We start from the raw sequence: 21540 nt of genomic DNA, 5'->3' as shown, positions 1-21540 counted from the left end.
AGCTTGGCATCATACATTTTAACCCCTTACTCCCCACCTATAGAAGACAAACTCTGTGAGGGTTTGCTCATACTAGTGTTTTCTAGTATAATAAGCAGAGCGCCTTGATGAAAGAGACAGTCCTCACCTCAGGCTGGGGGCTTGAAAGGGTGAGAGCTACCAAGTAAAGTCACTGACCCTGGGTCATGCAAGTTTGGAACTCAGTGTCGTGCTTGCTAGCTTGTTGCCTTGATACACACTCGAGTCATGTGGAAAGAAGAACTCCCAGCTGAGAAAATGTCTCCATAAGATCTGTAGGCAAGCCTGTAGGGCAGTTTTTTAAAATTAGTGATTGATGTGAGAGTACCCAGTCCATGGTGGGTGGAGCCACTTCTGGGCTGGTAGTCCTGGGTTCTATAAGGCAGAAAGCTGAGCAAAACATGAGGAGCAAGCCAGTGAGCAGCAACCCTCTACAGCCTCTGCATCAGCTCCTGCCTCCAGGTGCCTGCCCTGCTTGATTTCTTGCCCTGACTATCTTCAGTGATGGACTGTTACCTGGGATTATAAGATGAAACAAACCTTTTCCTCCTCAAGTTGACCTTGGTAATGGTGTTTTATCACAGAGCAATAGTAACCCCAACTAAGACAAGTGTCTTCCTATAACTTTATTCTCCTCACCCCTCTTAGCATATCCAGTACCAAGTCCTCTTACTTTTCCAGGATACTCTGGGTCTATCCATACCTTGGCCTAACCCCTAACCCACACTGCTCTGCCTGCTAGTCTCTCATGCAGCTTCCTCTCACATGAGTGAGTTCTCTGGTTACAAAGGTGATGCTGTCACCCAGGCCTCCAGCCTCCACATCCATCCTCCTTAGGGCAAGAACAAACATCCTCCACTGCTGAGTGCTTCCTTCCTTCACCCCAGTCAGCAGAACCACCTAGCCATCCCACTTTTTCAAGGTCATGAAGGTCACACCTCCTCATGAAGTGCCAGTCCCTCTGCTTTTCTAAGGCCACGGTTGTACTTGGGCACCTGGGGACTCTTGGACTGGTCACAGTCTCCCTTTATCAACTGCAAGTTCTCCTTAGGACCTTGGGCCACTTTCTGTTCAGGTCCCCAACCTGCATGCTTCCTGATGTGTGTGAGATGCTCAGGGAAGGGTGTGGATAAACACTGATGGGCTGCCATCCTTGGAACTAGTGCAGTACACACAGTGGAGGCTCAGCTCTCCAATTCTGCTGGATACACAAGGAAAAGCAATCGCATGGAGAGAAGCCAATAGGGCCCTGTAGATTTTGCTCACAAAAGTATGGCCCACATCAGACACCGCAAGACCTAAATATTTGCCCTTATCATTTGCATCATGGACAGAGAACCTGTTCTAGTGACAGGGCAGGACAGAAATGCTGACTGTGCTCTATCTTCATGAACCTAACTAAGCCGTACCACATTCCCTAGTCATATAGCCGGACTGGGGCAGTGTTGAAACACTGCTTCTAAAGGGCAGAACAGCAACTGTTCACCTTGGACTCTGAGGTCTGGTACTGGTCCGCACTGCATGTTTGCTCCCTGAGTACCAGTGGATAATTACGATTGGAAAGCCCAAGGTTGAAAATGAAGAGAAATGACAGTCTTGGTAGAATGAAGAAGCCTGAAACAGACAAATTTCTCTGTCTGTCTATGGTCCTTGAGACATTCTCAGCAGGAAACATGGAGTCCACAGACACATCTTCTCCTCCCTCCTGCATTGACCTTAGCTGGCCAGCATGGACTGGGCTTTCTTTATGTGCATTCTTGTTGCCCACCTCATTGACTAGCCCTGCTTCAAGATCATAGAGAGGGTTCACCAATAACTCACATAGCAAGCATTAGGCTGTAAATGCCACATCACGCTGTACCCTCCAAATCACATTAATAAGCCTCAGCCCTTCCCTCTGTGGCCACATAGTAGGTCTCCCTTTCATGTTTTATCTCCGTGGACACAGAGTACAGGACATCGAACAGGAAGTTCTTATAGAACCCTGTCTTTGACAATGTGAAGCGGGTGGCCTCTCAGCCTCCCTGAGGTATGCTGCACTGATAACTCTACAGTGGGGAAATGCTGAGAAGATACTGCCAGGACTCAGGGCAGCTTGTCTGCTGTGGCTGCTGACTTGGTTAATTTTGTTTTGCTTTAGCAAAAGAGGCAAAATGCAGGGAAATGCATCTGCTCAGGGACACTGGAATTGACATGGAACCAGCTTGTGAAAACAGACGGCAATGTGTGCTTGCCTGACCCTTTTCTCCAGCCCTGCAGACACGTTTTACTTCATTCTTTTATTTGATGACAAGATCGTGTGTAGTTTAGGCTAGCCCCAAACTTGTGATTCTTCCTGCCTCAGTTTCCCAAGTACAGGATGTACCACAATAACTGGCTGCCAGAAGAATGTTTAAAGTGTTTATTTATTTGCAGATTTTTCTAGAGGCTGGATACTGCAAATATACCAAATATACAATCTGTGTTGAAGATGGATTCTTTTTTTTTTTTTTTTAAAGAGAGAGAGAGAAAACCACATGGTTCAGCACCAGGATAAAGAAATAGAATGTTAGACATGGTCAGAGCTCTTTGGCATCCATCAAAAGAAAAACCTGAAGCAACAACAAACAAACAAACAAACACACCCAAGCCTTAACAAGAAGAGAGCGCAACTAAATTCTTAGAATAGTTAATGAGCTGCTTCCAGAGGCAACTCAACGGTTATTCACAGAAAAGGTTTTGAGTAACAGGGCCACCTTCCCCTCAACATAACCACTGTCCTTCCCAAAGCACTTCATAGGTGACAGGCTGAAGTATGCAGTAGGTGACAGGTGCTCTGGGGGCACCTTACATCCTTTCTATCATGTAAAAGTCAGATAACCCCTAACCTTTACCCTTACCTCACAACTGGCAAGTTAACTGAATTGTCTGAGGTAGCAACTAGGGAAACTATTCCCTTGCACAGGTGAACTTCCTTCCCTGCTGTGATGGGCTGGCCCCTCTGAAACTGTGAGAGGAAAGAAGCCCCTCCTCTGAAGGGGTTTTTGTTAGCTCTTTGGTCACAGTAATAAGGAAAGTGACTAATATCACCATGGCTGGGTTTTCCACCCCTACATTCACCAATTGTGATCCAAAAAGCACTCAGAAAAATCAGAAGCTGCTATACTGAACAAGTATAAACTTTCCCCTTATCATTCCTAAACTACACAGTAAGGCAACTATTTACATAGAAATTACATTGAATTAGCATTATAAGTAGTCTAGAGATGGTTGAAAATATACAGGAAGATGTATGCTGGTTGTGTGAAAATTCTGTGCCATTTTATAGATTGTGGGAGCCCACAGAGGCTCCCTAGTAAGACCTTACTCAAGGTCAGAAAGTCTTAGCTTGCTTTACCCAGCAGAGCTGCATAAAAAGATGATTTGGCCAAGGGCATAGTTACCAGGTATTTGAAGGGTCTATATGTATATATATCTTGACCTTTAAAGGGGGAGGTCTTTTGCTCCTCCCCTTGCTGATGTATAAAAGGCTCATCTTGAATAAACAGGGGTGGAGGTGGCAACTGGCTATTGACCCAGGGTCCTCCCGAAGCTATCTCCATCTTTCTCGTCATCTCCATCTGGATTTCTAATCTAATACTGCCTCATTCCCCACTCCTCCCTCCAAGAACCCTTCTGCAGGTTGGAGCTGGACTCTGAAAATAATAGATGAAGCTTCAGTACCTGTCATCATGATGCTCATGCAGTGGCCTCAGAACTGTCCTCCATGGATACCAACATAAACAAGTGTACTTAAATATTGTTCTTCCTTTCCAGGGAGACAACATCCCTTTGAATGAAGACAACTTGCTTTGTTTTGTTTTTTAAAACCCTTTTATTATTTGCTAACTGGGTTTCTTCGAGTCAGCACAAAACCCCACTGTGGAAGATATGCAGGGTTCTTTGAGTCTGTGAGAACAAAGCTTTGGATATGTACAGGAATTCCTAACAGAGACCCTTCCAAAAGGGAGGCAGAAATGACCCTAATAAAAACATTGGTATCCAGAAAGCATTGGTATCCAGCCATCATCGTGACTTTGTAGAAAGATTAAGCCCATAATATTTATAAATGTGATATGTGTATTTGATTATTCAGTCACGTAGTAGTTAAACAATACTCAGCTGCACAGTCTGGATATTAAGCCCTGAGATTAATAGCAAAATTAATAATATAGTGAGATTAAGCCTCCCTAAGTATCAAGGCCTAAGTTTACACTTGGCTCAGGGAGTTGCTGGTTGTAGAGAGTTACCAAAGCCTTAAAACCTCAGTGTCTTCATTGTATAGTGAGGATGACCAAATGTCCTCTTTATGGGATTACCTGGGAATCAAGTTCATGGAGCTTATCCCACTGCGCCTAACCTATAGTGGAAAACACATTGTGGTAGCTTGAATGAGAATGGCCCCCATAGGCTCATATGTTTGAATGCGTGGTCCCTAACTGGTAAAACTCTTGGGTAAGGATTAGGAGGTGTGGCCTTGTTGGAGAAGGTGTGTCACTAGGAACTTTGTGGTTTTAAAAGCACATGCCAGGCCCAGTCCCACTTTTGCTGTGGGATAATCATTTTTACCCTGTAAAGCTTTGTCACTCAAATTGGTTTAATAAAACACTAATTGGCCAGTAGCCAGGCATGAAATGTAGGCAAGGTGACCAAACTAAGGATAATGGGAAGGAGAAGGGCAGAGTCAGGATCCACCAGCTAGCCACCAAGCAAGCAGGAAGTGTAGAAAATGAGGTAACAAGCCATGAGCCACATGGCAAAGTATAAATATAAAGAGAAATATGGGTTAATGTAAGTGTAAGAGTTAACTAGTAACAAGCCCGAGCTATTGACCAAGCATTTATGTTCATATTTAGCCTCTGGGTCAGTTATTTGGGAACTGGCGAGTGGGAGAGAAATATCTGCCTCCAACTTAAAGATCAGGATATAAGCTCTCAATTACTCCTCCAGTGCCATGCCTGCCTTTCTGCTGCCATGTTCCTTGCCATAATAATCACGGACTCATCCTCTGAAACTGTAAGTAAACCCCCAATTAGATGCTTCCTTTTATAAATTGCCTTGGTCATGATGCCTCTTCACAACAATAGAAAAGTAACTAAGGCACAAATATAAGTTAGCTATTACTATTATTAAAATCTATGTAAATATGTTAACTTTTGTTCAAGGCCAGTATCTGTAGGAGGTCATAACAGGACATTTGTATTTCACAAGGGAACTACATCTTTGACATAGGGTAGTTTAATTTAACTGGACTATATTAAGTATGAGGATTTTTTGTTTGTTTAAGATTAAGAGTGCCTTCTTTGCCTATACTACTGTGTGTGAGATTAATAAAAAGATCCTAGGATCATTCCTATAAAACCTGGAAAAGGAATCATCTTGTATGTGCTCTTCAAAACATGAATAAACATCTTCACTTTCCCATGGAAGACTTCGTCATCTTCAGAATGCATGGCCACAGTTTCATAACATTTTACAAGTTTCAGGCCATGAACATAGAGGAAATATTTTCTTGTATCATTAAACTTGATCTTATTGGAAACCCCACCTACAAATAAGTAGAGAATAAAATTTCCCTCCTCAAGAACATTCATGTTATAGAAATAAAGAAGCATGGACTCTGAAGTGTCTTCTGTAAGTACAAGAGCTACTAGACAGACCTTTTGTTCAGGCCCTGAGACAGCCAACTCCACAGCCACTAGATAGAATAGTGAAGGCAGAACTCCCACATACAGAAAGAAGGGGACTTGGTATGATTGATGTCATGCAGTTTGCCCATATTTCAAGCACACCATGGATTTAAAAGACTTTTTTCCGGTTATCTGGAATGCTAACCACTAAAATAGCCTTTTTAAGGAAAAATGCCTTCTGAGTTACAGATGAGCACTCTGTGAATGAACTTGCAGACATTAACAATTAGAAAGTCACAACCATTTGGTGTAAGGAAACCTCCTTTCAGCTGACATCAATTACACAGTATTTTCTTTCTACTTCCTGAAAGACACCTACAAAGGTTTGACAAACATTTTTGAAGGTTTAATTGCTGTCTCAGATTCTTTGTACAGCATCCAAATAAAATATTTTTTCATGTTTTGTCATGTTTCATTTCTTTTCAGATTTTTTTTTTTTTTTTTTTTTTGAGATTGGGCATTGCTGTGTAACCCTTGCTAACCTGGTATTCAGTATGTAGCCTCAAACTCAGGTCAATCCTCCTGCCTAAGCCTTCCCCACCTCCCAGCTGCTAACATTACAGACATACATGCCAAACCAAATAAAATACTCTATCTCTTACATAAGCAGTAATAAGACCACAGAAAATGTCTGTCTATCTATCTGTCTGTCTGTCTGTCTGTCTATCTATCTATCTATCTTTTCATCCATCATCTATGTACCTATCTATCCATTTATCATTTATCTCCTCCTATCTATCAATCTGTCATCTCTCTAACTCTTTCTTTACCTATTTGACATCTATATTATGATCTCAGTTATTATATTTAGTACTTTGATTTATGCACTCTACAGAAATAGTATATTACTTAGCATAATATCATGTGATTTTTCTTTTAATCTTTTTTTGATCTTTAGTTCAAATATGGATTCTCTGCCGGTAGGAAAACACATGAATCTCCATTGATCTTGTCCAAAATGAACTTTCCTAGTAACATCTCTATTTCCATGAGTTCTCCTTAAATTCTTTTGCTGGATGGGAATTTTCTGTAACTTTGAGTTACAAAAATGTGGAGAGCAATTTAAGGTGTTTCTATAGAAAGATGTTATACAAAGGCAAATAGCACAAGAAGAATTAAAGTGAACCTAATATTAGATGCATTCCCTTGACTGATGGCATAGCAACAGCCTGAAGAGTGATGGATGGAGAACAGCCATCATTGACTCCTCTATACAGCACTGCTCTACACTCAGGAAGGAAGAGCTTGGGCCTCACTTTCAAGTTCATTTAAAAGAAAAATCTCCCTCCCAAGACACAGATTTGTCCCAAGGCACAGATACTGCATGAACATTTTTGGCAGTACTATCAACTTGATAGCTGTTTTAACTTTACAAACTTAATTCACTTTGAAGGAAGAGATAACTGACAATTGTGCTCAGTCAAAGCCTCAGGTGAAGAACAAAGTTCATCAAAGCAGGGGCATTAGGCTCACAGACCCTAAACGTTGTAAAGAACTCAGCAGGCACCAGCTATACCCTTCTGTACCATTCCAAAAAAAAAATCTGCATTTGTTCAGGTACATTGATCAGGAACACCTGCGCCGTTATTGAAAGGAAATTAAACGGCAGGAATTGAGACATGACTGGAATATGCTACACTCCACACTTTACGAGGTAATTATGTTGGGGGCGGAGCAGGGAGGGTAACAAAGAACTTACTGTTTTCTGTGGTCATGTGAGACAAATCCTTCACCAGAGATTCAAGCTGCTAAAAGGGCAAGAACAGATCATATGAGCTCCCTGTGAGAATTCTTTTGAGACAGGGCTTTGTGCTATGTATGTATCCTGGGGTGGCTTCAAACTTATAGCAATCCTCCTGCCTCAGCCTCCCGAATTCCAGTATTATAGGCATTTACAATTGTGCCTGGCTTAAAAAGAAATTTTAATGTCTAGGTGTGATATGAAGTTGCAATTAGATTTTTAAACTTTTATTTGCTGAGCATCATTAAGTGCCAAAAGTAAGAAAATATTTTTAAAAACTGTTTTAAAAAGGACAAAAAGAGGGTCTTATAGAAAGGACTCCAGAGTTACCCTGAAGGAACTTTGAAGGGTTCCTGATAGTGGAAGTCAGGAACAAAAATGTGATATGAAAATAACATAGGATCACAACTTGGGCAACAAAGGAATACTCACGAGTTGATACAGCTATAAGTAAGTGATTGTGTAAATAAAAGAAGGAGAAGGAACATATTTTGCTCCAAAAGATTTCATTTAAAATCTGTAGGAGGAATGGTAGAACTAAGAACATCAGAAGATCATACTAGTAATCACTACAAGGAACAGTTGATGCTCGTTCATCAGCTTCAGTTGTCTTGTTTCTGTGTTTCCTTCATTCAGATGTTGCTTAATTGTAAGGGGAAGTATGTTGATAGTATAGTCGGCACAATCATCATCCAACACCCTATCCCATTATCAAAGGCTTAATGCTCTCAGTAATCAGAAGCTTGGACTATATGAGAACAAGAGGCATTGGGGTGAGAGATGTCATCTTTGAAGATCCTTTCCAAATGCATATGACCTTAATCAATCACTCAACAGCACAGGAGAAATCCAAACTGAAGGACATCCTATAAAATGCCTTAGGGAGTTGCTATGGGATGATCCTTTTGCACCCTGTGAATATGTGTTGCTCTCATTAGTTAATAATAAAGCTCTTTGGCCAATAGTGAGGAAGGATAAGGTTAGGCAGGACAATCAAACTGTGGTTTGGAGTCTGGAGATGTGAGCAAGCCACCCAAGAAGCAAGATGCCAGAGGACTGGTGGCAATACATAGATTAATAGAAATGGGGTAATTTAAATGTAAGAGCTAGTCAATAATAAGCATGAGCCATTGGCCAAGCATTTATAATTAATATAAGCCTCTGTATGGTAACTTGGGAAGTGGCTGCAAGGTATTTGGAAACAGGTGGACAGAATGAAACAATCAGCCTCCATTTACAGTGAGTTGTGAGTCAAACTTGCCAAGGTCATACAACACAAGGAGAGACTGAGAACTCCCACTGAGTGGAGGGGAACAGGAGATCTCATATGCAAGGTACGATCCTAGGTGGAATACAAAATGGACATCACAAGGAAAAATATGAAATATGGATAAAATCTATTTTAGTTACAAGTATTGTATCAATTTCTTAGTTTTGACCATTGTATTGTATTTACAAAAAATGTAAACATTAAACATGTGAAGTGTTCACATTAAGGTGGATGGTGTGAGTTTTATAATAATTCTCAGTGCTGCTTTCATTATAAATAGAATAATATGTCTGGCATATCACTGGATCCAAGTCAGTGTTAAACATGCCAATAGCAGTGATACAGAAATGTGGACTCCCTGTATATAATTGGATATTGACACAGACCTTCTCCTCTGAAGCCCCTGAGATAACCCATCCATCCTGACAGTGATGATTTGATCAGAGCTATCTTCCCAACTGGTTTTCCTCAAACACCATCGAGCACCTGCTGTGTGATGGGATACTGTATTAAAGCAACAGGAGCACAGAGGTAAGAGAGACTGTAAATAAGGCTGTATTCTGTTGTTATAACAAAATACCAGAGACTGGGTAATTTAGAAAGGGAAGAATTACTATGGCTCACATCATCCTGCAGGCTTGGAAGTCTAAAAGCATAGTGAAAGCAGCTCATGACCAAAATAATAATAGTAATAATAATAATAATAATAATAATAATAATAATAATAATAATAAAAATAATAAAATATAGGGTCCAAAGACAGAAAGAACAAAACAATAGGAGTGTTCCTTGCTGTATGACAACATACTTCTGGGGTAATTAATGTAATCCTGAAAGAATAAGAACTTCGCTTCCAGAAGACAGGTATTAATGCACCTTAACATGCTAATGGCCTCTTGAACCCACCCCCTTTCAATGACATTACACCAAAAATCAAATTTCAAAATGTGTTTGCTGAGGGACAGGCACGGCGATGAGTCTCTGAGCTGGAGGTGACGAGCCCCAGCCCAGCTACGCTGCATCTTGTTGGAGAAGAGAAACTTGGACAGCATAAAGGGATGGGAGGACAGCAGGAAAAGATTCTAGGCAGAAGAAAATCCCCAGGGTCCCTGAACTATTCAGTAATGTGGAGAACCCTGTAAGAGAGAGGGTGGAGTGTTTGAGCCAGAGCACAGGAGGCCCAGGGGATTGACAAGGGATTCTAAATTGCACCTGTAGGTGGTGAGCTGTCTACAAAGCAACACTGTGTATTTATATATCTCAGAAGCACCGTCTGAGTACATTTAGGAGAGACAGCAGATGAGTTTGCAGCAAGGAGACAAAAGGGACATTTTGCTGTTATGTAAGCCATAAGTAATACCAATGTTAATATTTAAAAGCAGTTATGACTATTTTCCTGTCACCGAGCTATTATTCAGGCACTAAGAGTAGAGACAGAAGGAGGCAAGATGGAATCAGAAGCACGCCGGAGGGAAAAGACTCTTTGGGGTTCCATGTGCCATTTCTTCTCTTTCTTCTGTCAATCAGCAGCTCAATTTTTTGAGTGACACATGTAGCTGTGCTCACACACACACACACACACACACACACACACACACTACAATGGTTTGATCAGGGAATTACCCTTTCTATCTCCTTGAACATTCATTTGTCATTTCTTTGGATTGAAAACCTACAAATCTCCTCTTCGTTGCAAGATATACAAGCTGTTGTAAGCTGCAGTCACACATGTACCGCAGAGCACTAGCCCTTATGTCCCTGTTTTGCTTCTGATTGCGTTTGGGGACTGGTTGTCTGGCTCTCTCTAGCTCCCTTCCTTTCCATGTCAGGACCTTTGCATAGTCTTGATTGTGTTAACCGCTAATGCCCCAGAAGGGGTCTGCATTGAGTCTACTAGGTTTCTAGCCAGGGTATTGGCTAACTTTACCAGTGAAAGAGGAGGAGATAAAGAAATGTGTTTGGAAGGAGAGTGGAAAGATATGCTAATAAAATCTATGGGGCCCATATTAAGTCTAAATTATTCACGTGATTCTTAATTCATACTTTGAATACTCAATAAAATATTCACCTGCAGCTCAGAGGAGACTGGGATCAGGTAAAAATTAAGCCCAGGGGCATGTTGCTGAGAGGCAGCATGAAAAAAACAAAACAAAACAAAAACAAAAACAAATCTCAGTTGAAGATGGATTCCTCAGGAAAAGTACTAGTTCAGGACTGGTCGGGGAGAAAGGGAACAAGAAAAGTCATTCAAAAATTAGCTGAAGGGACATTCACTGGATTTAGAACATAAAAGTTATATGTGACTACATCTGAGAAGTTTCAACTGGGTTGCAGGGTAAGTAACTCAATGGATTAGCAGTGAATATGAGTTAAAGAAATTGAGGCCCTAGAACTGGTGAAATGTCTGTAATCTAGCTGTTCAGAAGGCTGAGGCAGGAGGATTGCAAGTTCGAGGCTATCCTGGGCTACAGCATGAGTTCAGATCCAGCTCAGGTACCTGTCTCTAAATTAAATCTCAAACCCTGCCCTTGGAGACATATTTCCTCTAACAAGGCCACAATTCCTGAGCCCACACAAACAGGGCCTTTAGCTAGGGACCAAGTTAACAAATGCTCAAGAATCTAGAAGATACCTCATTCAGACAGCCACAGGAGAGTGTGGGGGCGGGAAGGAAACTCACTTATGAATTATAGCGAATAGAGAAAAGATCAACTTTTCATCTTAGTTCCCAAAGAAATCAAACCGCCCACTTCGTTTCCCCCACGTTCTTCCTTCCGGACTCCAAAGCACCCACAGCCTCCCTGAGGGGCTTGCTTGTCATAGGGCTGATCAGGAGAGCCACTGACCAGCTTGGGGGTGTATGTGTGTTACATGAACCTCTTACCAAAAGGACAACTACATTCATAATCAAAGACTTTTCGCCCAGAACAAGCAGCCACGAGAGTGCCGCCTACCATCTACAGTTGGAGAGAGTCATATTAACCTGGGAGCTCACAGATCGCTCGTGTGGGCTCTTGTTTCCTCTTATCTCGCTTTGCTCAGCTTGGTTTTATAGGCAGTGCTGGGAACTGAACCCGTGGCCTTGTCCATATTAAGCAAGTGCTTGTCTCATTTTAAGAGACTAACTTTCCCCTCTGGAGAAGTGCTGTTGGGGGCCCTCCTTTCTTATCTCCTAGTCACAACCTTCCTCTTCGCATTAGACAGTACTGAGGCAAGCCAGCCTCTGCCGCATCTCCACAGTGCACTGTCTGAGGAAGGAACTTCTGGTGGACTGGAAGGGAACCATCCATGACACCGACGTCAGCTTGGAGAAAATGCCTTTCTTCAATTATCTAAATTACTTTCATCACTAATGAACACACCCTCTGCACCTCAGATAATTGGCTACTTTTCTCTTTCTATGAAATTGAAAGGGAAAACGAAGTGGGTCGGAGACTTGGAGGGTAGATAGGCAGTGTGGTTCTTTAACTACAGCTGGTTTCATACTGCAACTGTTTTATTTGTGCTTATCTTTGAAAATGAAAGAGGGAGAGAGGTAGAGAAAGGAGGAAAGGAGCTGGGAGGGAAGGAAGGAGGGAAGCTTTCTAAACTCTGGCTCATTTTAGTAGACTGTCAGTGAGCCCTAAACACATGAAATATAGAAACGCTATGCTTGTATTAATATTGTTTCCCACTTTGCTTTTTGTATATAATAAGTATCAGTTTGTAATATATTTTGTGTCGTTTATGTCTAAGTACACGTCACTAGTAATTATAATGATTATGTAATTCAGAAATTATTTTAAAACCTAGTTATGTTTATTCACATACAATGACAATTAAAGTTTCAATGTATGTGCTCACTTTATTGCCTTAAGTTATAAGATAACTCGCAAGATGTTTCCCAGCCTAAAAATATTAAGTTAGGGTAACATTCTGTAGAGGAAATAGAATGCAGATAAATGTTTGTGGAGGGAAAAACATATGCAGAATATCTTTTTTTAAATTCCCTCCTGTGCTAGTAAAATATATGAGATAGATGATGAATTGCCATGGCATTTAAGAGTCACATAAAATTTGGTTATAAAAAATAAAATATGTCCATGATATCTGAAATTACATGCTGTGTGACTACTTAAAAATAAAAAAATTAGATGTGAATTTTTAAATGTGTAAGGAGTATATAGCTTCATCCAAGTGGTACTAAGTGGTTCACAAGAACAAAAAGGGAGATGAATGGAAGGCAGTCCCTCCACTGACACCCACATTCTTCCCTTCTCACTCACTGTGACTCCTACCAACTCCCCAGGATGGTCAGAAAAGGTGGAGCGGGGAGGGAGGAGAAAAAGCCAAGGCTTTGTTGATGTATCAGAAAATGTTTTGGAACACTAAATGTAAAGCATGGCTCTGGCTTTCCCTGAGGGATACCCACATTTGCCAGGGGCCCCAAAGGGCACAGGCAAGTCCTGATTAGAGGCAAAACATCTGTGAGTGGTGCTGATTATTTGTCAACAGAAGGAGAGACTAAGGGTTGCAGCACATTCCCCAAGGCATCTCCCTTGCCGTGTGTCTATTCAAAACATCCAAGGCTTGCTAATAGAAGTATGTTAAACATTTTGTTCTTAGACTTCATAGTTTTGAACCCTGGATTTTCCAAATTAAGAACTTGTTATGTATAAGTTGTGCTGACCAGTTTTTGCACCACTTTTAAAAACCTTGGCAGGGTGCTAAGATGCTTCAGGACTCTTATAAGCAACTTAGGTGGAAGCCAGGTGTGGTAGTTCACATCTATCTGTCATTTGGAAGGCTGAGAGAGGAATATTATGAGTTTGGGGCCACCTAAGGCTACCTGACAAAAGCCAGCCTCAAACAAAACACAACACAAATGAAATACACATCAACCACAAAAGAAACTTTCATTGATTGAACACCTAGTAAAGAAAACTCAAAATATATAGTTATAAAAGAAACCTGCAGAAGTTGATTGTAGATGTAGTTCAGTGGGTAGGGTACTTTCCTAGTATGCAGGAAGCCCTGGGTTCAATGCTCAGAACTGAATGACCTGGTACAGTAGTTCATATCTATAATCCCAGCATGCAGAGGTAGAACCAGGAGGATAGAAACTCAGCCACATAGTGTAACTAGGGCCAGGCTGGAATAGAGGAGACTTTCAAACAGAACTAAGCAAAGCACTGTAGAGTCCAAGAACCACGTGAAGCTTGATTTGGTAATGTTTATAGGGTCTCTAGCGCAGATGTGCTAAGTCCACATTTACAAAACATATCTTGAATATAGTCCATAGATGGGATTGTGCAGTATTCCCTTCAACAGGACAATGTAGCACTCTGAAAGAATTTGCACATCTGGAAGGCATACAGTCAGGTACTTCTGATATGGGGGCACTCTACAGAAATAATGAAATAAAAACAGTGACAGCAGCCTGGCTCTAGCTGAACAGTGTTCTCAGTCAGCTCTTTGAAGCTTGAGGAGGTGTGGGCTGATGAACTTATTTTTTGGTAAGTGTCAGTACAGACCATATAGAGTTAATCAAATGCTTAGTACCAATCATTCACCTTTTAAATTTGGAATTACTTTTACTGCTGTGTGCGTGACAAAAACAGTAATTATGAGTCTGCTGGGTTTGCGAACAATTAGATTAAAGTGTTGCTGAGGCATAATACATAAAGTATTCTCCCTAATGGGAGCTATCCCTTGTGAATGAGTGGCCATGTGAACAGGCACTTGAGGGACAAGAGGGAAGGAAAAAAGGGATAGGTACAGTCTTGACTTCCTTGGTAACAAATGGCCTTACAACAGATTTTAACACTTTAAAGACTCATCCAGAGGCAGGGATTTCTCTTCTGTAGAGGTGAAAACATCTCTCTGCACTTGCTAAGAGCAGGCAGTTTTCTATGGTTAGTATTCAATATCTGGAAGTGGGGGATGAATATGTGACATCTCTAACCTCAGTTCATAATAGATTTCTCTGACAATGCTTAAATTACAAGTATAATTAAATACAATTTAATTTCTATAGAAAACCAACTTGCTGGGCGGTGGTGGCACACACCTTTAATGCCAACACTTGGGAGGCAGAGCCAGGAGGATCTCTGTGAGGCCAGCCTGGGCTACAGAGTGAGTTCCAGGACAGGCTCCAAAGCTACACAGAGAAACCCTGTCTTGAAAAACAACAACAACAACAAAAACAAAAACAAACAAAAAAACCCAACTTATTGTGCATTTTAAATTATTTTTTAGGTTAGTACACAAAATAATTAGTGCCACTATGTTCTTTCCATACCTATACGATATGGACTATCTGGGGCTGGGGTAAGGAAGAGAGCCCGGAAGTGGGCAGAAGGCGTGGGGAGAACAAGAGGGAAGGGAGACAAATATACCCACAGTAGAACGAAAGCCACCTCTGCAAACTCTCGGGGTTTGTCATCTGTCTAGCAGAGCTTGTAACCAATGCTGCTTTCACTGTTAACTATAAATAATGCAAGCTTTCCAAAGCACACAACTGTGAATCTTGAAATGGAACATAATTTTATTTTATTGATTATGATTGTTCTTTTTTTTTTTTTTTTGAGACAGGGTTCTCTGTGTAGCTTTGCACCTTTCCTGGAACTCACATTGGAGACCAGGCTGGCCTTGAACTCACAGAGATCTGCCTGGCTCTGCCTCCCGAGTGCTGGGATTAAAGGCGTGCACCACCACCACCTGGCTTTCTACATTTGTAAAAGGCTGTGCTTTGATTCTTAAAGGCATTCTGTGCCCATTCTTGCCTTATCTGTTAAGGATTACTTCCTAATTTTGTCTGTTTGGTCCCTTTTGTCACCATCTCCACACCCTTTAAACCCAATAGCAATTCTTTAAAAAATGTAATAAGAACGCACAGGCTTTGACTTCATCTAGCTTCCCCATAACTGTGAGGGTATGCTCTATACATAGGCTTTATAGAAGCTCTTGGTTGTTCAGTGGTATTTCTCATTTCCTAGAATTTGGTATTTGGAATAAGACAATCATCAATTTTTTTCTAGATAGTAAAGGTATTTCTTTTTGGTGCTTCAAGAGATTTATGAATTGTACGGGCTTATAATGAATAGATCAGGCGCATGAGGAAAAATGCTTTTAAATTCTTAAAATCCAGCCTGCCAGTTCTTATGTTTGGAACTTCTGTTACCCAGGTTTTCTTTCTCTGCTGTTGCCTGGCAACAAGATGTGGCCAGAGATGTCAGAGGTTAAGGAGCAAACCAATGTCATGGAAAGTAACTCTATCAGCATTTCCCATCAAACTTTGTAATCTTTGAAATAAAATAGATTTCATTGTATTAAATGCCTGTATTTTTTTTCTTATCCAATGCCAAGTTTTTAAGAGACATTTATTCCTTTCTGAATATGAGTCCATTACACATGGGGAATTATAATTATGTGCATTGCTTTGTAACAGGCTCTTCTATTACACCAGACTACTTTGAAGGTTAAAGTGAACAGCGTGTGGCATTATGAAGCCTTGGCTATAAGAGAAGTGGTTGTGGACATTTTAAAAAATATTCTAAGCATTGGAAACAATCATTGGTTCTAAATGCCCTCACTAGGAAGCAACAGTTAACACCATGCTAAATTCTATTTTAATGTGTACGTGTCTACTTACTGGAAAAGATAATGTAAAACCATCTAGAGGCTTCCTTGCCTCTATTTCAAATGGAAAAAGTAGTGATCATAATTTAAATATTATCCATAGTTCATGGGTTTTTTTTTCATCTCTTCTGTAACAAACTCCTAAGGATTCATTGCTCAGAGTAGTAAATGACATTTTGGTATGATGCATTTTAAGGGTTATTTTTCAGTCTGGATAACACACTAGATTTTAGTGACAAGTCCTTCTAGAGAATGTTCATAAGCCCCAGCCCAAATGTTTACCTTTTCCAAATTAACTTCAATAAAAATAAGACATCTTGAGTTAGAATCACATTCCTTAGAGGTTTGAAAGAGATCTCTGATAGTTGGTCCTCCATCTCTAGGTAAAGCAAAAGCTACCAGCCACTTTAAGGATGTATCCCTAAATTTTATCAGTGGAAAATAACCATGCCCTTCCTCCTCCCTGAAAACACTGACCCTCAAATTGCAACTAAGTTAGTTCTAAACTAAGGCCATACGTTGAGTAATTCTTACCAGTTATAAAGAATTCCTACTCATAGGAAAGGATGCTCATGGATAGGAATTACCAAAAGCGGCCTGTGTATTCTCAAATTTCATTGTTTTACTATTGCTGTTTTTTAGCTCTTTTGGCTCTTGGGGGGGGGGGGCAACACTGAGCTCCTAAATAAATCACATGGAGGCCTATTATTACTTATAAATGCCCAGCCTTAGCTTGGCTTGTTTCTTGCTAGCTTTTCTAAACTTAAATTATCCTGTCTATCTTTTGCCTCTGGGCTTTTGTCTATTTCCATATATTTTCTGCACTTCTGTCTCGTGGCTTGTTGTGAAGCTAGGTGGCTCTCCTCTGGAGTCCTCCTCCTTCTCTTGCTCCTAGAGCTTCTCTTCCCCTGTTATTCTCTGCCTGCCAGCCCCGCCCATCCTTTCTCCTGCCTCACTATTGGCCATTCAGCTCTTAATTAGACCATTCAGGTGTTTTAGACAGGCTTCACTGAGTTAAACAATGTAACATATAAGAATGCAGCACACCTTTGCATCATTAAACCAATGGTCCACAGTGTAAACAAGTAACACCTCTTAAAATAGTATTCCATGACATTTTACTCTTGTATAGACCGGTGTCCTTGGAGTCCTTGGCCTAGTCAGTCAGACTCCTGATGAAATAAGCAGACACCACAATGCCAACTGTCTACTTACTGCTACTGCAAGTTCTTGCATTAGAGGACATGGGACTTTCTAGTACACAGGTATGTTTTGAAGGTTAGAGTTAATGTGTAACATTATGAAGTCATGTCGTATATGGAAAGTAATAGCAGTTCTCTAAGAAGTAATAAAACTAGTTAGGAACTGTATCAGGGAAGAACAGGAAAATCTCAGGCAGTGACAGCAAAGAATGTTTGTGACTACAGGGTCACCTCTAAGGAAAGACAAGAAAATGCAAGCCTAGAACTTCTTGCATTAAATTCCAAAGTGTCTTTTCATATTCTGACACATGCAATTTGAATGACCTGGCTCAAGAGAATGCCATGTGTGCAATCCATATGTATGATGTAGTTATGTTGAAAACGATGCAAAACTACTATTATCACTTGATAATCTTGAATTACAGCCCTGAGGAAAGAAGGTTCATTCCTCCATCCCTGTAACTTCTAGTTTGCAAAGATTTTAAATAATCCCACAAAAAAGAATGTCTGGATACATTTAGAAGTTATCAGAAATACTTCATAGTTAGACATGTAAAGGAATATGGAATGTGCTACAAATTTAGTAGTACTTAAAATATCATACCTGTTAAGTGAACCCACAAGTCTGCCAAAGGGTATCAAAGATTTATTAAGATATAAAATGGGGAGAAGCACACTCACAGATACAGAACAAAGTAAACAGACATTGTTGTCCGTTCTGCTCCAGGGGTGAATGGAACCAGCCATGCATGCTCCAAGCACCCTAAGAGAGAGAGCGAGTACACACACCCCTTCCTCAGTTTTAAGCAGTCACATACCCAGGAAAAAACCATGCCTCGATCAGGCCAGATACTCCAAGGTCATTGGTGGAGCAAATTCCCCTAACGCATACCCTGTGAAACTTTCTCAGAGTATAAGCTTTGTTTTTGAAAGTCATAGTCAGCAGGGGGAGGGGGAGCCACAATCAAGTAGTTGATGGGAAAGGGGGTGGGTTCCTATGCATCTACTGTCCTATGACCCTCAGGATGAGGCATGGAAAGTAGATGGGAAATATCACTTCGGAGACATTAAGAACCCCTGTGAAACAGATGGAGAGATGAAAGGTTTCACCAAGAGAAGTTCCTGAGTTCCCTGATTTTCTGCTGCTTCTCCATAAAACTGTTCAGAACACTTCTGATCCCAGTCACTGCTGACATCCCCTGTTCTGAGGACCACACAAAGACCACCACACCCCCTAAGAGAGCCAGGCACAAGGCTTTCTCTCCTAAAACAGCCAAGTGTTGGGTTTAAAGGCAGCCCTGTCTTTTGATGCTTAGAGAATTAACCTCCATGCATCAGTGAAATTAGGTTACCCATTGTTTCTGCCATTGTGTACAAAGTAACTTAGATTCCATGGCACTAGTCTTGTGTTTAATTCTTGGCACAGAACAAAATGAGTCACAACTTGTGAGCTGCAAAGGCGAAAGTAGACAACTCTTGTCTTTGGAGACTGTTCAAACTTCTCTCTTAAGGACTTCCTAAACTGTAAGTTGCCATCACAACCAAAAGCTGTTTCCAGACTGTTCAAACATGTTTCCCCAGAGCAGAGAATTCCTAGCCAAATGGGTCAGACTGTTGTGTACAAAAGAGGACAAAAACAAAACAAAACAAAACAAAACAACACACACACACACACACACACACACACACACACAAAACAAGGTTAAGACGACATTGTGCCTAAGTTCCATGTCCTTTCATCCCCAAATTGCCCTACTCAATGCTGACAAGCCCAAGGACAGTTAGCAGAGCAAAGTCGTAAGTGAACAAACATTTTAAGACGATTATGCCTTAGGATTCATTTCCATATTCCCCTTGTAGAATGCATGTGTCAATTTGCTTGACTGTTTATCACATTCAGATTCTAATGACAATGATAATTCCTAACCCCCACTGCTCAGTGCAGGTCCACCTTCATCTCAGCAATAGGGAAAAACTCACCTCCAAATCCCAGGAGCGACTTTGAGCACAGATAGAGACAGATGAAGGAAGGCATGGTGCACTGCAGTAATGCCAGTGTTCCTGAGGCTTCCACACAGTGCTCCTACTCCTCCAGGAATACTCCCGGGGAAGCCCAGAAAGCTCCGGGCGGGAAAAGCAAGGTTTTCACTGTGCCTTCTAAATTCTTCCCTTGAATGCTACTCTCAGAAAATCAAGCCAGGAGCCGGAAACAGTAACCGTGTACCCTTTGGGGATGTCCTTGGGATTCTGCTTCTAGTATTTTCCCAGGTTCCCGGTTTAGCAGCTCTGCATGACTATGCAGTGCTCTCCAAAAGTGCTGTAGAAGGAAATCCTAGGAGGGAGGACACAGAAAACCTGAAGCTACTAGGTTCTAGGCATCAACATGGAATCTCCCGTTTGGTATCCCTTTTTCAGTTTTCTTGGATCTACTTTCAAAGTCCTTATATTTTCCAATTATCTTATTAATATACACATCAAAAATCTACAGGCAGGATGTTAAGATCAACAGAATAATTACACCAATGTTTGCTCTTTGTTTTATTTTTTCCTTTCAATGTGTGTTCTCATATACTATATCTATACTATATATATATACTATATCTCCTATATCTAATGTGCCTTAGTCCTAAAGCATAATACTAGCAGAAATGCACTGGTCACACCAAACAGCTGAGTCTCTCCACTAAGTAGATGGGGCAAATTTCCAACAGAATCAATCCTCTAATGGATGGTTCCTGTGGGAGGGGGCAGAGCCTGCTCAACAAGGAAGAAGTAACTATTCCAGTGATCTAGAATGCTCTATGGAAGAGGGCAAATTACCAGCTGACAACACTAATTATTTTAAGTCAACCCTATGAAAAATATATTATCATTCCATCTTTAACGGATGAAGAGAATATCTCAATACAGTCAAGTGATATGGTTCATATCTCCCCCCCCCAAAAAAAAACTAGCAAGAAAAGCTCAACTCAGCTACAAAATAATGAAAAGCAGGAACCCACACTTCATGACAGCAGAATGATATGACCACAGATGTGATAAGAGGTGATCAGTCCCATCGATCATGAGAGAAATATAAGTTCAAACTTCAACAAGGGGGTGATGGCATCAAATGCTATATATTAAAACTCCAATTTACAAATAAAATTAACAAACACTAAAGAACTGTAACAGTTCCAAGTCTTGGGAGAAACATAGACCCATACTCTAATGATGATCTAATTAAGCTGAACATTTAGATACTCTGAGGCTATAGCAATGTATATTTTATGCACAGCAATATTAAACATGTAAGAGCAAACACATTTATTACACATACCACAATATAGGTAAAATTTCATACCAGAAAGTATTGAAGGGTTATAAACCACAGGATGTCTATTTTAAAAGTTTAAAATAGTGAAATTTAAAATTTCCATTTTCAGAATAGTCATGTCATTAGAGTATAAAAATAATATATAGGTTAGACAAATATGTTGGACCCAAGGATTCTGTCAGGGGAGACAGAGAATAGGATGAGGGCTTGGGCTTGGCCAAATGTTAGGCAAAGGTAATTGTCAAAATTCTAGGTTTTAAGCCAGGTGGTGGTGGCACATGCCTTTAATCCCAGCACTCGGGAGGCAGAGCCAGGCAGATCTCTGTGAGTTTGAGGCCAGCCTGGTCTACAGGTCAAGATCCAGGACAGGCACTAAAACTACACAGAGAAACCCTGTCTCAAACAACCAAAAAAAAAAAAATTCTAGGTTTTGTTTTTGGAAAGTGTTTTCAATGTTTACTATATTATTTGAATTATCTACTAATGAAATAAAACACAAAGGAAATACCAATGAGATTGTTTCAATGATCAAAGGTCATTAGGACTTCAATACTGTATATCTGAGGTCCTAAAAACAGCCAAAGAAGCATTATAAAATAAATAAATAAGCAAAAACTGGCAGACATCATACAATGATGCTGATGTTATCAGAGCTCAAGTTCCAT

At 40.7% G+C, this 21540-nt stretch overlaps 1 protein-coding gene across 3 annotated transcripts in view; it reads right to left on the bottom strand.

Moving 5' to 3' along the window:
• The window catches only part of Epb41l3 (erythrocyte membrane protein band 4.1 like 3), a 225019-nt gene that overhangs the window by 151636 nt on the left and 51843 nt on the right, over nucleotides 1-21540 (bottom strand). Inside the window, exon 1 of one of the 3 annotated variants that reach the window (XM_036173598.1) lies at nucleotides 19540-19689. The exons of the other annotated variants lie outside the window; for them this stretch is intronic. Within the exon in view, the coding sequence (XP_036029491.1) occupies nucleotides 19540-19594 (55 nt within the window). The 5' untranslated portion in view covers nucleotides 19595-19689. Of the gene's footprint in view, nucleotides 1-19539; nucleotides 19690-21540 lie in introns of those variants that run through there. 3 annotated transcript variants of the gene reach the window in all.

This window comes from Onychomys torridus, chromosome 23 (genome assembly GCF_903995425.1).
Source record: "Onychomys torridus chromosome 23, mOncTor1.1, whole genome shotgun sequence".
Lineage (NCBI taxonomy): Eukaryota > Metazoa > Chordata > Mammalia > Rodentia > Cricetidae > Onychomys > Onychomys torridus.
The sequence above is the reverse complement of the archived record's forward strand: the minus strand, read 5'-3'. Positions and strand labels throughout refer to the sequence as shown.